At 38.2% G+C, this 17,427-nt stretch overlaps 1 protein-coding gene across 1 annotated transcript in view; it reads left to right on the top strand.

Annotated features, from left to right (window-relative positions):
- LOC103187011 (adenylate cyclase type 1) overlaps positions 1–17,427 on the top strand; it is a 129,555-nt gene that overhangs the window by 44,060 nt on the left and 68,068 nt on the right. Inside the window, exons 6-7 of the mRNA XM_042332456.1 lie at positions 11,328–11,486; positions 16,295–16,436. Coding sequence (XP_042188390.1) covers positions 11,328–11,486; positions 16,295–16,436 — 301 coding nt within the window. The remainder of the gene's footprint in view (positions 1–11,327; positions 11,487–16,294; positions 16,437–17,427) is intronic.

Below are 17,427 nucleotides of genomic sequence, written 5' to 3'. Positions count from 1 at the left end.
TTTTTTCTAGAGACAATCTCACCAAGAGCATTCTTTTTAAAGTAGTCACAAAGAATTATGTCAAGCTCTTTTTCTAGATCTTTATTGATATTTTGCACAATTTTTTTTATTAATGAGACCAAATAGTGCAAAGAGAACTAATGTAACAGGACTGAAATGAAATAATCGCTGGAAAGAAACAACACGAATAAAATTACATTTGTATAACTTCTTTCACGTCAGGAGGACGTCCCAAGGCGCTGGACAGACAGAGTTACAGACCCAAGTTGGGTGTTGGGGTGAGGGAGGGTGGGGGAAACAGGGAGATCAAAAGCACAGTCAAAGAGGAGGTTCTTGACATGGGTCTTGAAGGTGGCAAGAGAGGCAAAGACGGACGGATTTTGGGATGGAGTTCCAGAGGGTGGGGGCAGAGTGGCGGAAAGCCCGCCAGCCAATAGTCGGGCGAGCAAGGCAGGGGATGTGAGTAGCTGGATTAAATGTAGTGACAATCTCTTTTGACCATAATTCTTCCTCCTCATACAACACTCTATATCTCAGTATATTTGTCATTTCCACATTACTCACTATTATTTAGAAAAAGGCAACAAATGTACACGAAACATGCAAAAGGTTTTTCAAGCTATTTGCCTATAAGCAATATTTCTTTTTCTGACTGTCCCCCCTAAAAAAAACAGTCTCTTCTCCTCAGCAGAAGGACTCTTGACCTTCACTTAATACTGGATTCATTTGAGCGTTACCTTGTTTGTCATAATTGGATACTTTACTTTAAACATAAGCATGCTTGACTGATCATTCAATCCTGGGAATCTAAACAGAGCATTTTAGACTTTCACCTTGGAACATAGAAATGTAGAGGACTGGAAAAGAGCATTGAGATTTATCAGTCTCAAAATAAGCAAATTTTAAAAAAAATAACAAAATATTACTGTATTGTGCTATGTCTTAAATCCTTCTACTGATTTTGTTTGTCAAAAGCTGTCTAATCCTCTTAGATTTGCCGACACAATCTGTCCACCTTCTCGCTGGGTAATCCAGAAACTCAGCATTCAAGTTCACCTCTGTGCTAAGTAATTAAATAATAGTAATAATCCTTGCATTTGACATAAGCCTTATCATGTCTTCTAGACATCTCAAAGCACTTCACAGAATAACTGCAAAGTGAATTGACTGTATATTTTGTGGGTGAAACGAATTATGCACAGCAGAGTCCCACAAACAGTTGTGAATTGAGTGACCAAACTTTTTTAAGGAATTATTAAAAGCAATCCGCCAATCGACTAACAACCAGATTCCTACTTACTGCAAGGTAAGCAGAGGCATGTGGAGTAAGGAAACTTGGCCAACATTTTCTCCTGCCCAGGAATCAAATCCAGATCCTCTCGCTTATAATAATAATAATAATAATAATCCTTGCATTTGATATAGCGCTTTTCACGTCGGGAGGACGTCCCAAAGCGCTTCACAGAACACACTGTAAAGTGAATTGACTGTATATTTGTGGGCGAACGCGGCAGCCAATTGCGCACAGCAATGTCCCACAAACAGTCGTAGATTGAAAATGACCAATTTAATTATTGTTTTTGGTTTTTGGAGGGATTATTATTAGGTGTGTGGAGTAAGGAAACTTGCCCAAGGTTTCGCCCTCTGCCTGGAATTGAACTCAGGTCTCTCACTTGCAAAGCGAGTGCTCTAACCACTGAGCTACAGGACTCCAATAATCTATTACTATTTATTTAGGTTTCAGTAACTGATATTTAAAATAAGTATTATCTTATTGACAGTTCCCAAACATCAATAGGGTTCTGTTTATCTCTACCCTTCAGATCTTAAATCTCCAGCGCCTTGGGACGTCCTCCCGACGTGAAAGGCACTCTATAAATGGAATCTTGTTGTTGTTAAATACTTGAAGATGATCTTGCCTGGATATTCTCTTCTTTAGTGGCAGTCTCTTTTTTTGATTGTAAGAATAGGAAAAAGGAAAAACATTTAAATTGGTAAATGTTTAAATAGAGTACAGTAACAGTGGGACTTTGGAATGCAGAAGGAAATTTCATTAAATGTGACTATATAGCTAACTAAAATCATAAAATAGGAAAAATTGAATCCTTAGTTTTTGTTTCTAGAGGCATAGAATAAAAAGCAAGGAAGTAATTGTGACCATGTGCAAGACCTTGTTTAGGCCACAGTTGGAATTTTATGTGCAGTTTTGCGAACCCCATTACAGGAAAGGTATAAAAGCAATAGAAAAGGTGCAGCAGAGATGTATAATCATAATAATAATAATCCTTGCATTTGATATTGCGTCCTATCACATTTTTGAAATGTCTCAAAGCACTTCACAGAATATACTGTAAATTTAATTGACTGTATATTTTTGGGGTGAAATGTGACAGCCAATTACACACAGACATGTTCCAAAAACAGCCATGGATTGAGTAATCAAATTATTATTGTTTTATTTACTATGATGTTCAGCGACTTGGGATGTCCTCCTGACGTGAAAGGCACTATACAAATGTAATTTTGCTGTTGTTGTTGTTACCAGGTTCAGTTATGAATAGAGACTTGAGAAGGTAGGAACCCTATTCACTGAACCTGAGCAGGTTATAGAGTGACCTAATAGCATTCTTTAAGTTTGCGAAGGGTTATGATAAGATAAATAGTAATAGATTATTTCTACTGGTTGATGAGTCAGTAACCAGAAGTACAACATTTTAGATAATCACAAGAATAAAATGGTAGTCAGTAAAAAAAATATTTAAACGGAAGACACTTCCAAAAGTGACACTTAGACACTTAAGTTAGGCACTTAATATGGAATATTCTGCCACAAACCGGTTCAAGCAGAATCTATAAATTACTTTAAAAAGGAATTAGACAGATGTTTGAAAACAAGGAGCATTAAAGGGTATGGAGAACAAGCAGGAAAATGTGGAGATTAGGCGATTCATGTGGAATAGCAAATAAAGTTTACCACTGCAGACTTCAATGGTCAATTGGCCAGTTTTAGTGTGGCATCATTCTATGATTCTCATCTCATTTGATATTCACTCAAAGATCCATTTCACATTGGGACACCTCAGTTATTTCTAAAACCTGTTAAGGTAAAGCTTTTGGATTAAATTATATTTGCAAAGGAGTTTGTTTGTCGCATAGACAGAGGTACTTCAGTAATAGAAACATCTGAAGGGACCATTCTCGGCATAGCTGATAAGATATGTGATACTTGGACACAAACTAAGAAAAGAAAATGTTCAGAAATGATGGAGTGAAACCTGTGAGATTTGACGTGTTCATTGTCAGTGTCGATAATTATCACATCATTGATAAATGTTGGTTGGCAGGCTACTCGGGTAATTCAACAATAATTAAATTATTTTGCCTCCCAAAAACATAGTCAATCCACGTTACAGTATATTCTGTGAAGTGCTTTGAGACGTCTCAATGTCATGATAACTCGCTAAATCAAATGCAAGGATTAATATTAGTATTATTATGCATAAGATTTAAGGCATTTGCTGGGACTCAGCTCTCCATTCCTTGAACCAGCAAGTGCATGGGCCATCATGGGCCAACTTTGGGATCAACCGATGTGACAGAAGAGGGGAGGACAGATTCAGAGCCTGTTTTCTATTGACTGGCCTTGTGAACTGTATTTATCAACAAAGTGACAATTAGCACCAATGATAAATAATATATCATATGTCATAGAATTCACCCTGATGTTTTGGTCATAAAGTGTTCCTCTAGTTTAAACATTGAAATAAGAAATTAAGCAGAGAATAAAGAGCAAAGGATAATGTAAAGTAGGAGAAAATTGTGGAAAGAAGGCATAACTTCATACATGCCTTCATTACATCCAGGCTTGACTGTGCCAATTCTCTGTTTGTCGGCCTTCCCAACTCTTCGTTCCCCAAGCTACAGATCATCCAGACCTCTGTAGCTTGTGTCCTCTCCTGCACTAGGCTCCATGACCCCATCATCCCCACCCTCGCCCAGCTCCACTGGCTCCTCATCTCTCAGAGGATCGAGTTCAAAATTCTCGTCCTCACCTTCAGGATCCTCCATGGCCTTGTCCTCTCCTACCTCTCTGACCCGCTAACCCCTTATCAACCTGTCCGCTCCCTCCTCTCAGCAGGCTCCGGCCTGCTCCATGTTCCCCGCATGGCATGCCCCACCATCGGCGGGCGGACCTTCAGCCTCTCTGCCCCCACCCTCTGGAACTCCATCCCACATTCTGTTCACCTCACTCCCTCCCTTGCCTCCTTTAAGGCACACCTTAAGACCCTCCTCTTTGACCGTGCCTTTGACCACCCTCCTACCCTCTCTGCCCTCCCTGATCCCAACCCCAGCCCCCTGCTTGGGTCCTAATCCCTGAATGTTCAGCTCCTTGGGATGTCCTCCCGACGTGAAAGACGCTATACAAATGTAATTTTGCTATACTGTTCTATAACTTACAAGATTTCTTAATGTGATTATGTAACAGGTTTGATGGGCTGAATGACTTCCTCTTTTCCTATATTAATATGATTGCTTACTGAGAAATTTGAGTTGCACAAATAAGGAGCTCCTGGTAACCAGGCGAATGTCACACTGACTTTTGGTATTTCTGCTCTAACCTAATAATAATCCTCACATTTTGTAAAGAGTCTTATCACATCATTCAGAAGTCTCAAAGTGCTTCACAGGATATATTGCAAAGAAGTGTGACTGGATGTATTTTTGTAGGCGAACACAGCACACGTAACTTGATTTACTTCTGGAACACAATTCAATGAGAACACTAATAAGATTAATTATTAAGAAATGGAACAAATTATACATCACTAAAAGCTAGGAAATAGGATTGATAAAGTAGGATTGAGCATTTAGCATGATACGAAAACTTATCAGCTGGTTATTGAAATAGCTATTCTAAGGCAATGGATGTGGGAGGGCGGATAGTATTCCTTCAGTGTTATTTATACATTTTATATTTTCTGATATAAGTTTAACTTGTCAGTAAATATTTTCAATTAGTATTTGAGAAAAAAAAGTTAGAGGATGGAGTGAAAATATATAAAGTTTTACAACAGATTTTGAGATAATTATCGCTTGGAACACCCCTCTGCCTTTGGCCAAAGATGGGTTGAAGAATTATGTGCATCTGATCACAGAAAATGGCAAACAAAAATGGGATACAGGTATGACAAATGGTATGTGAAGCAGCATTCTGGGGTTGATAGAAAATATTTTTGCCTGCTATCTCTAAACAGCACATCAAATTGTGAACAGATTAATTGACAAAACGAGACTTTGGACCAATCCATTGTGTTGAAGTCAGGGGATGTTCAGACTGGAAATTAGCCAATAATTATGAACTGAAATTTCATCATTTTGTAACCCATTTAATGTGATAATAAACTGTTAAAGGTGTTATAAAATATTGCATTTTGCACTTTACTGAGTGAATCCAATTAACTTTGATCACCCTGCACTTCGTACCGAGTTATATGGTGTCAGACTCGAGAGTTAAGCCAGCTTTTGAGCATAGGTCACATTTAGATGAGGTGTATCTTTACTCTGGTTTTAGAAAGTCACTGTGATTAAAATCAGTTCATATCAGTATTAGGAATGTGGCATTGAAAACCAATGACTCTGCATGTGGGGACAGTATAGTTGAGTAGTGAACACACTGCAGTGCTGTGCTGCACATGCAGTGATTACTGTGAGTATCACATTAGATTGGTGCAATATTTCAAAAGCACATCTTTGAAATGGATAACCATGAAAGATTTACACGTGGGAAAAAATTACAGGTACTGTTGCAAGGCAGGGGGCTTCCAGGTGAATATATTAAATGTCATCAGAACTCCCTGGAGAAAAAAGAGTCAAGTTGGGCTCTACATTTCAGAAACAGTTACCATTCCCACCAGGCGGAGGAGCAGCCTACATACTGAATGGTTAACTGTCTGCATGAACTGATTTTGAAATACTCATTGCCAGGAGGGAAAGAATATGCTGGAGTCAAAAGTGAGAGGAATGAACATCTTTTACTTCAAAATCAGGTAAATAAAATAGTTTTGTTAAGTGGAAAGCCACAATGGGCTTGATAGTAACTACTACCAACTACAATATTAGAATTGATGTAATTCTTTATGTATAAAACAACTAAATATATTTTAGTGAAATATCTGCCTAACTTTATAATTTTGTGCAAACTTTAAACAGTGCTTTCAAACCATAAGATCACATATCACTGACTGGAAAACTTTTATGTGAAGAAAAATCAAAAATAATGATTTTTATTTCTATTTCTTTACTTTTCTGCATTTGGAGGGCCCATCTCTGAAAGGACGTTCGGATGAGTCATTTCGGCAACAGATGAAGAAGGTGCACCTCTCCCTTGCAAAGGCTTTCAGATGTTTTTAAAGAACGCTGATTTGTTAGATCCCAGAACAATGTGAAGAAAGGTTCCTTTATACATATAAATATATACATCAGTTGGGTCAGCAGATTCACAAGGTCATGAAAAATGTGAATGAAGAAGACCTTTAGCCTATTCATTCTTCCAGAACCCCACCATCAACAACAACAACAACAAAATTATATTTTTAAAGCCCTTTCATGTCGGGAGGACATCCCAAGGCAATTCCAACATTCCAATGGATTACCAGGTGTGGTGTCTGTAGCAATATGTAGCATGTGTCTTAAATGAGTCCAGTGTCCTGGCCTCAACCACCACTCCTGATAATCCATTGGAATGTTGGAATCGAGTCAAATCTCTGTGGTGGTCTCAGTCGTCCGGTTGCTGAGCCCGTCAGATTCACAGTACTCCAGGGCACTGCTGCTCAAAGGGCATCCAGTCTGGCTCATTGATGAAGTAGACTAGGGGCAGGGATTCTTTCCACTCATCTCCCATTAAACCCAAAAGCTCAAACCCTAATGGGTTGGGTGGTCTTAGCTGGAATGCTAGTGGGAAAGCTTGACAGATAGAGCTGTCAATGGCAAGCTATGCAGTTTTAACTGGTTAAACTCCAGCAGTAAACTCAACTCATTAAGGGTCACCAAGCCTTACCTCTTGCCAACATATGCCTACTACACTCTGGAATTAGGTAAAACAGGATGCATCCCTCCAGGGAGAGAGTGCAATTTAATTCCAAACACAGGTAATAGGTAATAAATGGTTGGCTTCTGCCGCATGTGACTACCATTTCCCTCCCAAATTTAAACCCTGTGGAAAATCTGATGATAGGTCTTCCTGTTGCACAGCAATAGACTGTGTTTAGAATGTTCAGATCATTCCTAATACCTTATTGCTGCTCACAGAATTGGCCTCTACAATGGATCAAGTGCTGCTGATGAAAGGCCTCATGACTGACTTGGAGACAAAAAGGAGTTGTGTATTACTTATGAAGACACTTTCTACTAAAATATGGATGAGTTTTCTATATTCCGGTGCAGTGCAAATGCAGATTTTAGTAGAGCAGAGCTTCTGCAGATAAATTTGAGTTTTATTTGTATGCGGTATACATTGTGTTCTATCTTTACTCTAATGGGAGATTACATTAAAAATCATAATATATTTTTAAAGTCTGAGATTTTGTGAGACATTTGAGGTTTCAATCTCAGGTATTATATGATGAATTTTGAAGTTTTATTCTCTTGCCCAGTTGGAGGGAATTTATTTTGGTGAACATGCTTTGATGTGCACCTGGAAATAATCATTCGATTCACTCTTTCAGCTCAGTAGGCATTTTTCAATTTTGCCTGTGGCACTTTACGAAGTTTGTTGACTTTATATATGCTTTCTTGTTGCTAACATTGTAACGTTTGTTCTTTTTAGCTTTGGCAGACTTTTGGCCTTCCAAAAGATATATTTGAAGTGACAACTGTATTTTTCAAGCGGGGCAGCTCGAGGGGCTGAATGGCCTACTCCTGCTCCTATTTCTTATATAAACAAGATTAGCTTGAAGATATATATAGCTGTCTTTGTCTCTTTTTAAACTTTATTTTCCCCATTTACCACTAGTACATACAATATCATACCACTATCTCAGGGACTGATTTGTAATGTATTGTTTAATACAATGTCCTAATAAGGAATCCCATTAGAACTCTGTCACCCTTTGCAAGTGCACTCCACAAGTAGCTTGTATTAGAGAGCAATTCCCATGGGTTGATAAGATAACTTTCGGAAGGAGTTGTATTTGTGTGACACAGATCGTTTATTAAGGAATCCCATTAACAGTAAGAGAAATTGAATAATAATAATAATCCTTGCATTTGGTATAGAGACTTTCATGTCAGAAGGACCGTCTCAAAGTACTTCACAGGATTGACTGTGAAGTGGGGTGACTGTGTATTTGTGGCCGAATACAGCAACCAATTTTGTTCACAGCAATGTTCTACAAACAGCCACGCAGTGAATGACAGATTTTTATTTAGGTGATTGTTGACTAGGACAGTGGAAGAGAGAAACTCCCTTCTCTTTTTGAACAAATTTTTTTTTTGAATTTGATCCTATATTAGCATACATACCATAATGGGAGTGGGGGGGAATAAACATAAGATAGCCAGTATCAGATCTAAAAGGGAGTTTAAGAGCATGGACATTGCTGCCGCAAGCTGGGCTTAAAGCAGAAGGCATCAATGTTTTTGTGAGAGAAAAACAACTTGATGCAACCATGAGGAAAAAAGAGTACAGAGAATATAGGGGAGTGGTTTAGGAGGAGAGAAGGTTTAAACACTGGCATGGACTGTTGAGCCAAATGGTTTGATTCTATCTGTAACACGTTATATAATGAAATACCTTTGTGGATTTGAATAATTATTAATTTTAAATTGTCTGTCTTAATATATTACATGAAGTAAGGAAAGTCTGAAAAACTTTTTTATATCCGGCTTCTGCTTATACTATATGTCTGGATCGGACAAATATTTCTGTTGTAAATTTATCACCTTAAACAGATTTTTTTTCTCAGCAATACACTTTTTAGTTTCTTTGCTTGTATTAATATGCTCATGTTGATGATTATGTACAGCAAATTCATTCAGATATTTACTTGATAATGTCACATAAACATGTGTGACACAAAATGTACATATAAAGTGGGGGTGGCTTCGTTTGATAAGGGAAAGAGAATGGACTGACATGAAATAAATAAAAATGCGTGGGTAAAATGTGTAGGACAGTCACAAATATAAAATAAATTGACATGCTTGTGTATTATTTTATTGTTTATCTTTTAGTTATATTATAGAGTAAAAAGGCTGATCAAAATTGCAACAAAATTGTAATCTATGTAATAAATAGACATTATTAACATCACTTTACTGTTAGCATAATAATCTGTCTGGTTATATACAGTAATTTGTTAGATGTTTAAATACCTGTAATCCTGTAGTTTAGTGGTTAGAGTACTCCCTCACAAGTGAGAGGATCTGGATTCGATTCTAAGTAAGGGCAAAATGTTGGGCAAGTTTCCTCACTCCCCACACCTCTGTTTACCTAGCAATAAATAGCAACCTGGTTGTTAGTCGATTGGTGGATCGTTTTTCCGGGGGTAATAATCCCTTCAAAAAATAATAATAATTTGGTCACTTCATCCATGACTGTTTGTGGGACACTGCTGTGTGCAATTGGCTGCCACATTTTGCCCACAAAATATACATTCAATTAGTTTACAGTATATTCTGTGAAGTCCTTTGAGACATCTAGAAGACGTAATAAGACGCTATATCAAATGCAAGGATTATTATTATAAACATTAAATCCAACTTTGCAGAAGAAAGCAGAAAATATGCTTGTATTATTTTCTATATTTGTGCAAATGAAGACAATTTCATGAACCATCTATGTTAAGTTGGTCTGTCAATTGGGTGTATTAAGTCAGAATTGGTATTTGAAATTCTCTGAATGAGATTTACTGTTAAGAATCATTGTTGAAAGTAAATAAAATAGCAACATGAATATAACTATAGTTCTGACATGCTGTTGGGCAGGAATTTTCATTGCAGTCCTTGTAGTAGAAAGAAATTGTGTTTTGGCTGTTTTAGCATTCATAAGCTTTTCCCTTCCTACCTTCACTACACTGACATAACACCTTTGAAAACAGTGCAGTAGAGAATGACACTCAACTGTTTAATGAAATCAGATTATTTCTTATAATTGCAAGAGGGAACCATTAGAGCCTTATTAATTTCCATCTGTTCTTTGGCAGAAATCTGTATTATAACCTAGTTTTGCTTGAACCCTCTGCTGCTCTGGTTAGAGATCTGCATTTTATTTCAGTTTTGACTATTCATTATGAAAGATTGATAGTGTTACTGAAGAGGTAAATACTTGCTGCATGCTATTTGCACAAATTAAAGTTGTAAATTAATTAAAGGATTTCTACTCTAGGTTTAATCTCCAGAACAATGCCAAGTTCAGTGGGCTCACTTGTATGCAATTTGCACTTTGTCTGTCAATGTTTTCCCATCCAGAATAAAATGTGAAGATGCCTCCACCAAATGATAACTAATCGTAGAATTATAGAATCATAGAATTATGCAGCGCATAAGGAGGCCATTTGGCCCATCGTGTCTGTGCTGGGTCTTTGAAAAGAGCTATCCAAATCAATCCCATTCCCCCACTCTCTCCCTATAGCCCTGCAAATTTGACCTACCCAAATAATTATCTGCTTCTCTCTTAAAAGTTGTTGTCAAATCGGCTTCCACCACCCTTTCAGGCAATGCATTCCAGATCCGAACAACTCGCTGTGTAAAAAAATGTCTCCTCACCTCTCCTCTGTTTCTTTCAACAACTATTTTAAATCGGTGTCCTCAGGTTACCGACCCACCCGCCAGTGGAAGTAGTTTCTCCTTGTTCATCCTATTGAATCCCCTCATAATTTTGAAAACTTCTATTAAGTCTCCTCTTAACCTTCTCTGCTTGAAGGAGAATAATCCTGGCTTCTCTAGCCTCTCCTCATAACTGAAGTCACTCATTCCTGGTACCATCCTAGGAAATCACCTTTGCACCCTCTCCAGTGCCTTAACATCCATCCTAAAGTGTGGCGCCCAGAACTGAACACAGTACTCTAGCTGAGGCCTAATCAGTGTTTTATAAAAGTTCATTATAACTTGCTGACTTTTGTATTCCATGCCCCTATTTATGAAGCCTAGTATCCCATATGCTTTTTTTTTTAACAGTTTTATCTACCTGTTGTGCCACCTTCAAAGATTTACTTATATGAACCCCCAGGTCTCTGTGTTCCTTCACCCCTTTTAAAACTATCCCATCTAGCTTATATTGCCACCATCTTGCTTATATTGATCTTTTCTATGATCTTCACTGTTTGTAGGTCTGTAGCTGAAGCGACGGAGGTTGATTTGAACATGCGTGTGGGTCTCCATACAGGGAGGGTGCTCTGTGGGGTGCTTGGTCTTCGCAAGTGGCAGTATGACGTTTGGTCCAATGATGTGACCCTGGCAAATGTAATGGAAGCTGGTGGACTGCCTGGGTAAGTGAACCTTTCATTCAAACATATACACACACTACAAATAGCTTTTAAGATTTGATAACAATTGTAGCACTACTCTTAACAGAATGGCTATGTTTCAATGTTACCTTTTCATGTTTTGTTTTGTTTGATGAATAAAACCTGTGAATTCTTCTGTGGAGTGTAGTCTTAAGAGTTTATGAAGTCACTCAAGTATTAGCTTCATTAGTGCAGAAATAAATCCAATTCACTGAAATGAATATAAAAATCAACACAGTAGAAAACAATTTAAAGACAGTACCTGTGCCTCACTTCCTGACCAACAATTCTCAGATGAATTGATCATTCGCTTGACGGCTATTTGTAGGACAATGTTGCATGCAAATTAGCTTGGCACATTTACCTTCAAAATGCATACTCACTGCAATATACAGTAAATCTTGTTAAGTGCTTTAAGACATCCTCCTGATACAAAAGGCACTATATCAAATGCAAGGATTATAATAATATAATAATAATAATCCTTGCATTTGATATCGCGCTCTTCACATCTTCTAAATGTCCTAAAGCGCTTCACAGAATATACTGTAAAGTGAATTGACTGTATATTTTGTGGGAGAAACATGGCTGCCAATTACTCACAACAGTTTCCCACAAACAGTCATGCATTGAATGACCAAGTTATTATTGTTTTTTCTTTCTTGAAGGATTATTATCAGGCATGTGGAGTTAGGAAACTTGCCCATGGTTTCGCCCTGCCGGGAATCAAAACCAGGTCTCTCGCTTGAGAGGCAAGTGCTCTAACCACTGAGCTACAGTACTCCACATATGTTTAATAGAGGCTGGTTTTAATTTGCATATTAATTACATTATGGCTGGTGATAATTATTGCTACAATTTACAATAATGGCAAAATTCATGTTATTCCCAGGCCAGAAATGACTTCTGATGCTCTCCCATAACATTATCCGAGCCAGGAAAGCACAAATCTCACCACTTTCTAAAGATCCAACTAAGTAAATTCAGAACAAACCTTTTAAAGCCCAAAACAAATAAACATTCTCTGAGGCCCAAAAAAGGAAAATCCAACATGGCAACAGATCAAATTTAAGAACTGGATCAATTGGTGGTGGGGAGGGATAGAGTAATTGAGGAGAGAAGCCACATTGTGTGCAGTCAGTGTGCTACTGGAGATTCAGTGTGAGGTTGAGATTGTTAGCTAATAAAATCCTTGCATTTGATAAAGTGCCTTATCACCTCGTTGAAAGAACGTCTCAATGCATTACACAAGATTTGCTGTAAAGTGTAGTGACTATATATTTTGTATGCAAAAGTGACAGCCAATTTGCATACAGCAGTATCCCACTAACAGCCATGAAGCAAATGACTAACTTCATTTAGAGGATTGTTGGCCAGGACACTGGGCGAAACTCCAAAAGTTTACACTAAACATCGCTAATTGCAGTGATAATCAACTTGCATATTATTTTCACTCGTGTTAATTTGAAGAATATGTAAAGAATACTGCATACATTACACTAACTTGGTCACATTATAGATTTGACCAGATCAATGTTTGATGTGAAAATAGTGTCAAAATAGGAAGTGAGTGCTGTATGATCACAATATAAATTTACATCTATATAGTGCCATTCATGTCATCCCAAATACTGGCTTGGCACCCTGAGGGTGGGAGCTGAGGAGGGGTGGGGAGCAAACATGGAACTGAATGTGTGGTCAAAGAGGTGGGTCTTTAACAGGCCTTTGAACAAATTGAAAGAGGGAGTAATCTTTTAGACAGCTATCACACACACACGCACACTCATAGACATACAGATTATGACTGGCTAACAAAACTCTGAGGGTCAATTCCTTTCATTGTTTTGAAGGGGGGAAATATTTCTGTCCCTAATAGACAGCACAAATATAATTGAGTTTTGTGTTGGACAAAAAATAAAATAAACAAGGTCTTTGTTCGACAGACAATAGTCAACAAACTATTGACAATTCACAGGAGAGGTTCAGATAAAGAATGTCATTCTTTGATCGCATACATCCAAAATACTCATTTTACCATCTTTTCATAACAGCATTAAGTTTTTTTCCAAAATTAATCCATGTCTTGTCCCTCAGCACCATTCCTGGTAACCTATCCACTTTGTGAAGATCTGCTGACGTGCCATCAAGTTCTAGCTGGATTACTGTGCTTTGAGTTTATCTTCTCATTGCAAAAGAATGACATTTAATTTCCTCGTGGTCTCTTCAAGTGAGACAACCAATTTTGTACCAGTTACTACAGATTTAAATGTTTTATTTTACATCATTAGGAACTGGGTTGACTCTACCAAATCATTTGATATAAAACCCTTGTAGTCAGCAGAAAGAGACTTTAATTCCATCTGCCTGGCTGGATTCGAATCTCAGTCACAAAGATTAAGGGTTAGTGTATTAACCCTACAGTGTTTTGCCCAATCCCTAGGACTTTCGTTTCTTTGTTAGCCACCGCCTTGTGTATTGGACTTTTTTTCCTGCCTAAAAATATAACTTGAACTGCTGCTGGTGGAAACTAATCCCCAAAAAGGATTTAGTGTGGAAAAATTGAGAGATTAAAAATGGAAATGATGATAGATTGGATCAATCAAGAGTCATGCACTAGTCTTATTTACGAATTAGTTCCTTTGTTTTGTTTTCCACTCACCAGGCCTGGAGAGCAGCTGTTTTATATAACTGGACTTCTCAGTCTCATAAGAAATACAGAATTTATTTTAGGACTGCTTTCACTGGAATTAAGAAAGTTAGAATGCCATACAATTTACATTTATATGCTGTGCCACGTTTTACATTGAAAGGATGATTCAAAGTGCTTGGCTGTGTTGGATAACCACACATCTGGGTCATGGTGGGTTGGGAGCCGAGGGGTTAGGGAGGGGAAAGATGACTGAAAGCGCAGTTAACCAGGATGTCGTAACGTGGGTCTCGAATGAGGGGAAGGAGCGAGCGAATCAGAAGGATTCTGTGATAGAATTCCAGAGAGTGGGGCAGAATGTCTGAAAGTCTGGCTGCCAATGATGGGACAAATGGAACGGGGGACATGCAGCAGAGTAATGTTTGCTGAGTGAAGGGAGTTTCTGGGTTGGCAGTGTTGAAAGAGGTCACAGAGGTAGTGTGGGACAAGACCATTATGGGATTTCAAGGTGAGAATGAGGATCTTGAATTTGATCTGCTGGGTGACAGGGAAACAATGTTGACGAGCAAGGATGGTGTGAGCGGCTCATGGAGCTGGGTACAGGAGAGAACCTGGGCTGCAGAGTTTTGGATAGTTTGGAGCCCATGTAGAGAAGTGCTGTGCAGTCCAGTGTGAAGGACAATAGTGTCGTCAAGCCTGGAAATAATGAAAGTGACCTGGGGAGAGAGGTAGAGTGGGAGGTGGGCAATGTTACAGTTAAGAAACAATCTATCAGAGCTCTTCAAAGTTTTGAAAGGTAATAGGATAGAGAGTTAAAGATTATTCCTGCTGACTGGTGATTTGTTAATGAGGAAGCATAAACCCAGTCAAAGTTAGGGGGAGGTTAGCTAGACTGTTTTCACGTGGAAAGCTGATACAATATATAGAAGGAATTAGTTAAAGAGGAGGAAAATATAAAAGGATGGAGGAAACAAGAAAGAATTGGATTAGAACCCTTAGCTCCATGGAGGGCATTGGCAATAACATAGGATCGATGGGCTGAATGTTCTCCTTCAGTGGTACTGAGGTAAAGTTCTTAGTCATCTGCAAATTACGATAACATATGTTCTCCCTAGCAAGTGGTGGCATTTCCCTCCAGGCAAAAGGATGGATACTTCCTTTTAAGGTCTCAGTGCTCGCCATTTTTTAAAATCTGTGGCAGGCAATTTTTCTTTTGTAAATTTTGTAAATCCTAAATTGGACTTAGNTTTTTTTTTGCTGAATGCCCATGTTTTGGTGTTGATCTGCCAAAGAGGGGTGGACGTCGTGCTCTCTATGGTCAAATATGAACATTTCATAGTTGGCCAGGCTAGCCCTGGGGTCTCCAGGCTGTGAACAAGCCCACTTACTGTTTGCATTTAAATATAATGTTAAGTAACCAGTCACAAGTTGCAATTGTTACTCCAGCTTTCTTCAGGATTTTTAAAATATATTTTGATGATTCAAGGGAAATAATAATAGAATTCCAGTATTTCTTAATGCCTTTACTGCTATTGTTGAGTAGTTGGGAAAGGCTGGGAGCAGGGAATCTTCCCACTCAGCTCCTGTTAACTATGCAAGCCATAGGGTGGCTTAGGTTTGTCCTAGCTGGACAAACACCAAAAGCTTGCCAGATAGTGCTCTCAATGGAAAGCTATGTGATTTGAGTTGGTTAAACTCCAGCAATCCACTCTGGGGACCTTGGCTCTTGCCAACCAGTGTCCAATACTCTCCTGAAATAGGTAAACTGCAAAATCCATTCCAGACACAAGGTTAATGATTGCTCTGGGACACTATCCTGCATGTGGGGTGCTATATAAATACAAGCTGTTGTTGTTGATGTTTCTTTGTGTAGGTGGGCATGTATTTGTTGAATTTTCAGTTTGGCTTGGGTACTCTTATCATGGGTTTCCACATGTGTCAGACACCTGGTTGACCCCCAAAAAAGGGAAAAACTTAAGATCTGTACTGATGATAGATTCTATATTTCTAATTACCTGAGATTAATCATTAAAGTAATTCACATTCCTTGGCAGAGATACAGCACTTGTTCAGGTTCACAATTATTTCAGCAATTGCCTGCAGTATTATTTTTCTTTGATGTCTTTACTTTCATTGCTTTCAGGAAGGTTCATATAACAAAGACCACGTTGGAGTGCCTGAATGGGGATTATGAAGTTGAGCCAGGGCTCGGACATGAGAGAAACAGTTTCTTAAAAAAGCACAGCATTGAAACCTTTTTCATTGTGCCGTCTCATCGAAGGAAGGTAAGCATTGGTTAATCTTCACAAAATATAATGTAACACTGAGATCTTGTAGTTTTAGTGAAGTTAGGCAAAAAAGTAATTAGCACACAATATTTTTGTTTTCATCTGACGTAAATTTAAATAATGTCCTCTTGACTTGCTAAATTTGCAGTATAGACATGTGAAGCAAATCTGCTTAAAGTAGCTGGCTGTTTGAAAGTGTTACTGTCAAAGGTTATGAGGAAAGAGCAGAGCAATGGGATTAGAGCAAATAGATCCAGAGGGAATGCTATCACCACAGATATGATGGACGAAATACCTCCTTTTATCAAAGAAACATTTATAGGCTTGAAATTCTATCTAGTTTCAATCCCCCAAACCATTGTATCCTAAAATATATGACGGGGCAGAATTGTGAAATATTCTTAAATTCAGTCATAGTTTGAAAGTGTTTTTGCCATCTTAAAAGCAGCTGCTTCAAAATTAAGATTGAATTTAAGAACTGCCGACATTTCTGTAATATCTTCAATGTTTAAACAAACGGTATTACAGGCCTTATACTAGGTCGAATTTTGAGCCAACTAAGCAATCAAAGTGTAGTATTCCTAAATGATTTCTGTTCCTTACTTATCACTACAACAGTTAAGGTGTAGATAGAAATTATGATTACATGGAGTTATATTGAGTGCTATGGTATACAAACAAGTAATTCAGCACAATTAGTCCATGTCAGTGGTTTTTCCTCCACATGATCCCCCACTCCTCCGATTCCCTTCACCTTTCCCCCATTATTCCCTATTCTATTGAACACATCCCTTCCTCAGCCTGACTTTAATGACAGCTGTGGGACTGAACACTCCTGACTCAGTCTGGTACAATTATGAATTTCATGATCTTTGCCAGGTACTTGTCTTAAAAATTCTTGTGTCCAGGATTCAAAATCCAGTCCCTCACTTAAAAATCAAAACAAAGATCACAGCTGTCTCCATTCAGAGAAGCCTGAGGGAAATTG

Source organism: Callorhinchus milii, unplaced genomic scaffold, assembly GCF_018977255.1.
Source record: "Callorhinchus milii isolate IMCB2004 unplaced genomic scaffold, IMCB_Cmil_1.0 Scaffold2, whole genome shotgun sequence".
NCBI lineage: Eukaryota > Metazoa > Chordata > Chondrichthyes > Chimaeriformes > Callorhinchidae > Callorhinchus > Callorhinchus milii.
This window is presented reverse-complemented; position numbering and strand designations above follow the sequence as displayed.